The sequence below is a fragment of the Pectinophora gossypiella genome, chromosome 16 (assembly GCF_024362695.1).
Source record: "Pectinophora gossypiella chromosome 16, ilPecGoss1.1, whole genome shotgun sequence".
Classification (NCBI taxonomy): Eukaryota; Metazoa; Arthropoda; class Insecta; order Lepidoptera; family Gelechiidae; genus Pectinophora; species Pectinophora gossypiella.
This window is the reverse complement of record NC_065419.1, coordinates 5,326-13,250: the sequence shown is the minus strand read 5'-3', so window position 1 is coordinate 13,250 and position 7,925 is coordinate 5,326. Positions and strand designations below refer to the sequence as shown.

The window sequence follows — 7,925 nt, the reverse complement described above, 5'->3', positions numbered from 1 at the left end:
ACAGGATACACCAACAAAAATGCTTGGACTTGGCTGGAATACATCATGCGACCAGTTTTGTTCATGGAACAGAAAAATAACTAAACGGATGTTATTATCGGACATAAGCAAGCTATACAACCCCCTCGCGTGGCTTGCTCCGATCATAGTCAGTGCTAAAAATTATTCCAAAACTTGTGGAATAATAAACTTACCTGGGATGAATCTATACCCGACGAAATGGCGAAAGAATGGAAAAAAATCCAGTCAGATTTGGAAATTTTGTTCGAAATAGCAATACCCAGGTGGATAAATAGTGACAGTAAGCACATTGAACTGGTTGGATTTTGTGCGAATGTCTCTTTTCGAACGGCAAACGTTAATTCGATAATACCCGCTACACAATCGAAGTACGTCAAATTAAAGGATAATCCTGCCGACTGTGCTAGTAGAGCATTACTGCCGTCTCAGCTCATAAACTTCGATTTGTGGTGGCACGGACCTACCTGGCTAAAAACGGGACATATGGCCGACTTGGAAAGCAAGGATGTCCGCCTTAGATGCCTAAGGTCCATCTTGCACATCAAGTGGCAGGATCGAGTTCCAAACACAGAAGTTTTGCGTCATGTTGGTCTATCCGGAATAGACGCGCTCATCATAAAGCACCAACTGAGCTGATGCGGTCACGTCTTGCGAATGGATGACAGCAGATCACCGCAAACAGTTTTGTATTCCGAGCTCTCTAGCGGAAATTGAAAACATGGTGGGTAATATCTGCGTTACAAAGACGTGTTTAAAACCCAATCTCGTGGCATGTGAGATACCAACTGTTAGTTGGGAAGAGGCGCCGCACCGTTCACAAAAGCGTCAATTTTTTTTAAAAAGAAGCGTTTAGAAGATCTTGACGCAAAGCGTCAAATACGGAAGACTCGACCGAAACCCTCCTATAATTACACACTCAATTCGTCAGGCCAGTTTCAAGTCGAAGTTCGGTTTCGCCAGCCACATCAGTGCCCACCACAACAACGACCCAGGATAGTTATTTAGGAGTCGCCGTCGCTGGATACGGTTTGGACGACATGATGGTGATAATTAGTACATGCTGCTGTTTAGCTCAACAGTATACACTTCACTAAATCGTCGGCTGTACAAATAATTTAGAAACTGACACAACTATCCCCTAGTTCACAATCATATTAATAACGGAAAAAAGCCGATGTAATGAGGACGATAGAACACAAATCATAAAGTTGCAATTTAATTAACAGAATAAATGTAAATTTACATTAATCATATTTATATGATTGTGAACTAGCGTATCGAATTTCAGAAGTCAGTAGGGGCGGCAAAAATTGAATAGCCTACTGGCGGCAAATTTGTAAATCCGCCACTGCTTAAACCTTTCAAAAGGTTAGTCAAAACAACAAAAACACGCATACTTATGCATGCACCCTTTGAAGATAAACAAACAAATGAGTCATCATTATACTTTGCTCCGATTGGCTGTATTAGCTCAGGTAGCTTGGACGTATTGTGACCGCACCTAATGATGTAACTTCCAACGCACTATTGAAAAGTAGGTACATGATGTCGTTTGAAACATAAAGATGTATTGTAGCCCTGAAAAGGACTGTTTGTAACTGGGAGCTGGATTTTATCTAGCCATCGATTTTTTATTCCAGTGGATCAGAAATGTCTTCAGGTTCTGCTTGAGAGCATTCCTCTTCTTCAAAGTCAGGGTCCTCCAAATGAAGCAAATTAACAGCATCATCATATAATGACTGATGAGTTTCCTTTGAAAATTTCGGCCTTATTCGGGAAATGTGCGGGTCTGAACTTATTAAAAGTCCGTGGAGAATGTCCTCGTTTGCAACGATTCTTCCTTTTTTCCTCGTGTGTTTTTCTCTCACATTTCTGAAATCTTTGTTGCGAGCTTCCGAGGCTTCTTCTGATAAGGTTCCTGTAAAAATAATGCATATTTAATTAAGCGCGAAATAGTAAATAGATTATAGTACATTAAAATCACTAAAACTATCTAACATACCAATTGGTAGAAGTCCAAAGTAACTGCATATTTCTGCTCCATGCAGCAGCAGTTTATGTACACTTGCTGGCATATAGTACCATGGATACAAATGTACAAATAATTCTGCCGTTTCTTTGCAATAGCTTCTGAACTTCTCAATATTGATCTTCTTTTCTGAAGCTATTACTTGTAAAATAACAGCAAACCGTAGAATTAAATTTTCATCAATCCCGGTTATTCTGGATGATCTTTTGTAGTCTTGGAAGAAGCGCCTTGCAGTATTTCCGTCATTTGTTGTTCCAAAACCCTGCAAGAAAATATAAAATTATTTGAAACACGAAAAATTTAATTTCAAAATGTTTAAGGTCTTTGTCAATAAAGAAACAAAATAAGTACCTGTTTAACAATATCTATAAGGAGTCCCGTCTCTTCACGAAACTCTTGCTGCGTGGCATTTTTCTTCGCCTCTTTCAATGCTTTGTGCTCCCCTCGTGCACTCCAGCGTTGAAAATCCATATTATAAGATATATGAAGCAGACACTCCATACATCTTATTTTCATATGTAGCGACGAAATTCCGTAGCGGTACAAATCATCGCGAATAGGTTTCATGGCTAAAAGTCCCAAATTGTTCATCTCGCTTGGTTTTGCCAGACAAATGGGACACGTTGCTGCCGAAGGGACGTCAGCGATGACATTTGCCACTTTCCCATCTATCATCGTCATATGCAGTTCATGAACGATGTCCACAGAACCACACTGCGTTGGTACCAATTCTGAAATTTCGCGCTCCATTTCTAAGTGCTCTGTCTTTATAATTGAGGCAGTTTCGGAAATAAACGTGAACTTCACAGGTCTGCAATAAAACGTAGACGAAGGATTTGGGTTTTCCCAGATAGTCATCCCTGCAGAGTCAACCAATCGCAGAGGCACTATGCTTGTCATCACAAGAGCCGAATCATCAAATTCGAGATTCGATGATTTCTGTTTATATTGGCTCTGAGAAGATGATCCATCAAGGCCCCACTTCCATGTCAATTTTAGCTCCGAAGAAGCTCTGATAGGTCCCATGTCTTGCAAAATCCTTTTGATTGTGTGGTCCAATAGTCCTTGTAACCTACAAAGTAAAAACATAAAGATTGATAAAATATTGATTGTAATAAAATAAAAAACATTGATTGGACTCAGATACTGAATAGCAATTGCTTCTAAATAAAACATTTGATAATTACCTGATGCGAGCACCTGTTTCTGTCACTTCCACGTGTTCTTCAGATGGGTAACACCGTTTTTTAGCCTCAAGAAGCTTCTGGTAAGATGGCAGCAAAGTAGAGCCTTCATCCAAAAGAAGCTTCCTTAGCACCAGATATTTCCATTTTGATAGATCAAGCGATGTGCTGAGCGCTAAAGATTTATCTTCACAAATGGGCTTTTGGTTATCCGCTTTTTTAAATATTAACTTTGATACTTCTTCCAATGAATCAGTGTGATTGCTAAGATGCTCTATAATTTTTGCCAAAGCCGATTTCCCATTTTCCTTCAACTTTGATATATAATAATACTGAAGTTCTTCTTCGGTATTTTCAGCCACAAAGGAGCTCGACCGTCTTTTCTTTTGCTTGTTACTTAAATCTGTAAATGGCACCCTTTTCTCTTGTCTAGTCGAAGTCGATGCGTCTGTAGTGCTGACAGATTCGATCGGTAACTCAGCAATCGTATTCTCCGTGTCTTCATCAGGTGTTTCCCCAGGAATAGCCATAATAGCATTTAGGTCACATGTGTCACACATTGGCCATTTAATTGTTGATCCCAACCACTTGCGATTTCCTTCCCGATTCATAAATGTTTTTTGACACCTGTTTGCTTCAATCCACTTTTTAGTTAAACGCTTCGTGAATTCTCGGGAAAATTCCCGAATTTTTAAACGATCACCTTCAGATATTTCGTTTGGTATCTTTGACACAATTTTATTTAGTAAAAGATCGTAATCTTTTAAATCACCACTTTCCCTTAAAATAAGGAAAAAATCTAAATAACTTCCAAAACCAGCCATTGCAAATAGTAACTTCTATATCCTTTCACAGTTAAGGTTCAAGAACAGAATGGGGTCAAACAATTAGGTGTGTGATATTAATACACATGATTAGAACCTCATTACGTGACGGTACGCCCGGCGCCCGAGCTACCTGAGCTAATACAGCCAATCGGAGCAAAGTATAATGATGACTCATTTGTTTGTTTATCTTCAAAGGGTGCATGCATAAGTATGCGTGTTTTTGTTGTTTTGACTAACCTTTTGAAAGGTTTAAGGATATACTTTACCGATTTGCATCTTATAATACTATTTCCCTTAGTTTCTGAAACTCGTCAGCTATCATATTAAAAAAAATAAAAGTTTCAATTTTATTATTTTTGCTGATTTTTACGAACTTAGTAGTTGTCTAAAATGTAATACATAGCAAACCCATAAAAATAATTCAGCTAAGGCAAGTAGTTTACGAAATATCGGCAATTAATTTCGAGATTTTCAATCACTCTTTATTCGCGGGGCGGCAGGTGGCGGCAGAAGGTAAAATTAGTTTTTGGTACAGAACATATTGGTCTAACACCCTATGAACGCGAAACCCGCGCCAAATGCGCCCAACTCTAGAAAAAAAATAAAATGTATTTTGTTCCATACAAAAAAATAAACAATATTTTTTTTCTCGAAAACTATCAATCCTAGAGATTTTCTACTGAATAAAAGTTGTTAGTCTAGTCAAGAGCTATCTTATAAAAAACAAATCAGGTCGAAATTCCGACTTTCGGTCCTATGTCCACAAATTTTCAAAATGGGACCACTGTGTGGCGACGGCGGAAAATGTGTTTGAGTGCAATCTCCGGCGCGGGCCGGCGGAAACGCGCGAGCCTTTGTTCTCTGTCCGGCGTAAATATATCGAAAATTCTTTCCAAACTGCTTTTGGGCACGAATCTTCGTGTAGACAAAAATTTAACGTGCGTCATGGAATCCCCGACGGCTGTTTATTTTACAAAAGCGTCGCGCGTCATAGTGTCTGCACGCTCCGCCGGGCAGCGGGATGTATCCGACAGGGCGGCCGTGTGTTGTTGCCGTCACCCCTGTATTATCATGTATTTACCGGGGCACCTATTTGATATTATGTAAAAAGCGCAATTTAATATTAAATAACTTCGTATGATTCAACTCTCTCCGATCTCTACTAGATTATACAATCAAGTTACTGCTCAGCTCGCTCAGCTTAGCGTCACCTTTTTAAATGATTAGCGATGTTCGTTCGAGTAAGTTTAATGTAATTGCATGTGCACGGCGGATAGAGTGACCGGAGCGACGGCAGCCGGCGCCGGAAGCAGCCGGACGACGGTTTAATTAAATTCCGGACACACGCTCGCGCTTTGTCTCGCGAGATCAAGACGCCGCCGCCGCCTCACAACCCCTCTACAATTACGCCCCAAGAATGTGTGGCTTCATTTTATTCGCACACGCGTCAATAAACAATAACAGTGGAAGAATTACCTACGTGTATACCTCATGTAAGTACAGCACTAACTACCGCTTTTCACTAAGTTTGAGACAATTTGGCCCACATTTACGAGCCTCGTGAATGCAGTGGGTTACAAAGCGAACGACAAAAGCATGCGACGACGGCGAGAGAGCCGTGAGTGCGCGCGTTATGACGTCACTGCGCTGACAATGTGCTAGTTGGGCGCTAGTGGAGTGCTAGTGGGGCGCTAGTGGGGCGGCGGTGGGGCGATTAGTGCGGAGTGGAAGCAACACGTGACGACGGGCCATTGTGCTGGAGTAGTGCGAGCGCAGGGCCGCGCTATGCGGCGTGCTCCGCCACTGCGGCCGGGAAGGTACTGGCATGTGACGCTGCATTTTTATACATTCTTTCAAACTCGTAAGTCTTAATTCAAATAATTTAATAAAAAACGTTGATTGAACAAAATAGGGAGCCATAGTAAGTAATGGTACTAAAGTCTCGATTCAATAGACAACAAAGTAAACTACAATTTCGTCAGCTTGTAATCTAGTCGGTCACAGCTGCAACAAATTATATCGTACAAAGCCTGTTTTGACAACTGCGGGATCTATTAGGTGGAATTACCGGCACTGGCTTAGGGCAGATCCAGTTACAGCCGCCCACCGCCCAGCACCCGCTGGGCCGCACACGATTGTAACAAGTGTAGCGGCGATAAAATAAACTTCAAAGTGTCTGTATCAATATATATCGGGGGTGCTCGACGACCATTACAAAGTAAGTTCGTTTGCGGTCATTATCAATTGTAACAAAATAACTCACAAACGAGGCCAATAGATCACGGTTGTAATTTGCGGGTTTCAGTTAAGACCATTCGAAGATATTTTTTCTTAAGAAGCAATAATTAATTAAATATAAAGTGTTATGCCGGGCCTACGGGAGTGATACCGACTCGTCAGAGGGAGGGTCGCGTTTGATTGCGTTTTTATCGAACCCTTGCCGAAGGGACGTAATTAATTTAGCAAACCAGTCCGATGCAAAAACTCGATAAGTGCCCCGGGCCCGGACAAATTGCACACTCATGTTTTATGGAAGAGGTTTTCATTGTGGAAATGAGATACTTGCCATATTTCTTTTGTGATGCTTGAGAAGTTTGGAGGGTTAACTGTAACTGTTGTGAAGAGTTGAGGATTGGAGGGGTCGCTGTATTTACCAATTCAAATTAATAATCTCTCATTCCACTTTTGCGGACTTACTGCGGTGAATTAAAAAATATATACTGATAGGTTAACGGAATATTTATAAAATATTTTTCTTGTTTGTGAAATCTTGTGTAGTTGATGGATCACATTGAACTCACCGCACACACGGAGTGAACCAGAGTCCCGGTGTCAGCCGCTCGCTGCGCACTCGACGATTGCGGTCAAGAGGCCGCTCTGCGCCGTGCGCCGACCCACTATTGAAACTCACGACATATGACATATCGCTTTAACTACACAGTACTAAAAGCAAAATCAATAAGTACTTAATACATCTCTGCTAGGACGCCAGGGACCGCTCTAATACTCACTGTTAACAGCTTACACATTTGGTAATTTCGCGTAAAACCGAGCTGCAGACTTTGTGATAATTATCGCTGAATATGTAAGCTCGGGGCTACTCCTACACGGCGGAGTTGAGGAGTCCACAACTAACTGCAACTAGTGAATTGTTAACGCGAGCCCTGCGTTAGTTAGCGAGTGTTAAACAAGTAGATGCACGGCTTACCTTTAAAGTGCGGATCTCCACCGCTCCACCGCTCCACTACTCCATCCATCCGCACTGGAGCAGTGGCCGCTGTAACTTATTTTACTGTTAAACTTCCCCCCAGTAGCGGATTCTGAGAAGTTTTTCATCGTACCTTTGCTCAGATTTCAAAATAAATCCTTTAGTTAATGTTATTCAATTGGACGATCAATAATAATTGTTGGTGTAGGCGCACGCTCGAGTCAATCGATTGACATGTATTTGAAAAGGGATAGTTAAGGTGTCGAATAGCCCCCAGGGGGATTGCGGAGAGTTTCAGATAATAAAAGATCCAAATAAATGGAAAACTGAGGTGCATGAAAATGGAGGCATACATTTGGGACGTACTAATACTTCATCTATGCTATCGATAGCGTAGTTAGTCATTATCGATAGGAGTGTTGCCTGCCGATAGTGGCCTATCGATAGACAATAACTGCAATTAACAAGAAAGAAATGGACTGAGTTTTTTAACCGACTTCAATAAAGAAAGAAGTCCTCAATGGAGAAAATTTATGTCCTCAATTAATGTGATGTGAATGATTGTTTTTACAATATTATTGAGTATTGTTAAACAGTTTGCGTGTTGGCTGTGAGTGGTGTGGCGAGTGGCGCGCGCCATTGTACTGCTAGGGGCG

At 41.2% G+C, this 7,925-nt stretch overlaps 1 protein-coding gene across 1 annotated transcript; it reads right to left on the bottom strand.

The window, feature by feature from the left end:
• Positions 1-1,379: 1,379 nt before the first annotated feature.
• Positions 1,380-3,764, bottom strand: LOC126373640 (uncharacterized). The gene is made up of 4 exons (XM_050019846.1): positions 3,238-3,764; positions 2,402-3,122; positions 2,024-2,312; positions 1,380-1,939 (listed from the first exon to the last, which is right to left on the bottom strand). The coding sequence occupies exons 1-4, from the start codon at positions 3,762-3,764 to the stop codon at positions 1,653-1,655; spliced, it is 1,824 nt and encodes a 607-aa protein (XP_049875803.1). The 3' UTR covers positions 1,380-1,652.
• Between the last annotated feature and the right edge of the window lie 4,161 nt (positions 3,765-7,925).

Bases quoted from the DNA above. Each gene is read 5' to 3' on its own strand.
- LOC126373640 (XM_050019846.1), bottom strand. From the start codon at position 3,764: ATGGCTATTCCTGGGGAAACACCTGATGAAGACACGGAGAATACGATT. The intron at 3,123-3,237 runs GTAATTATCAAA...TTTACTTTGTAG, and splicing joins GAAACAGGTGCTCGCATCAG to GTTACAAGGACTATTGGACC. The intron at 1,940-2,023 runs GTATGTTAGATA...TTATTTTTACAG, and splicing joins CTTTGGACTTCTACCAATTG to GAACCTTATCAGAAGAAGCC.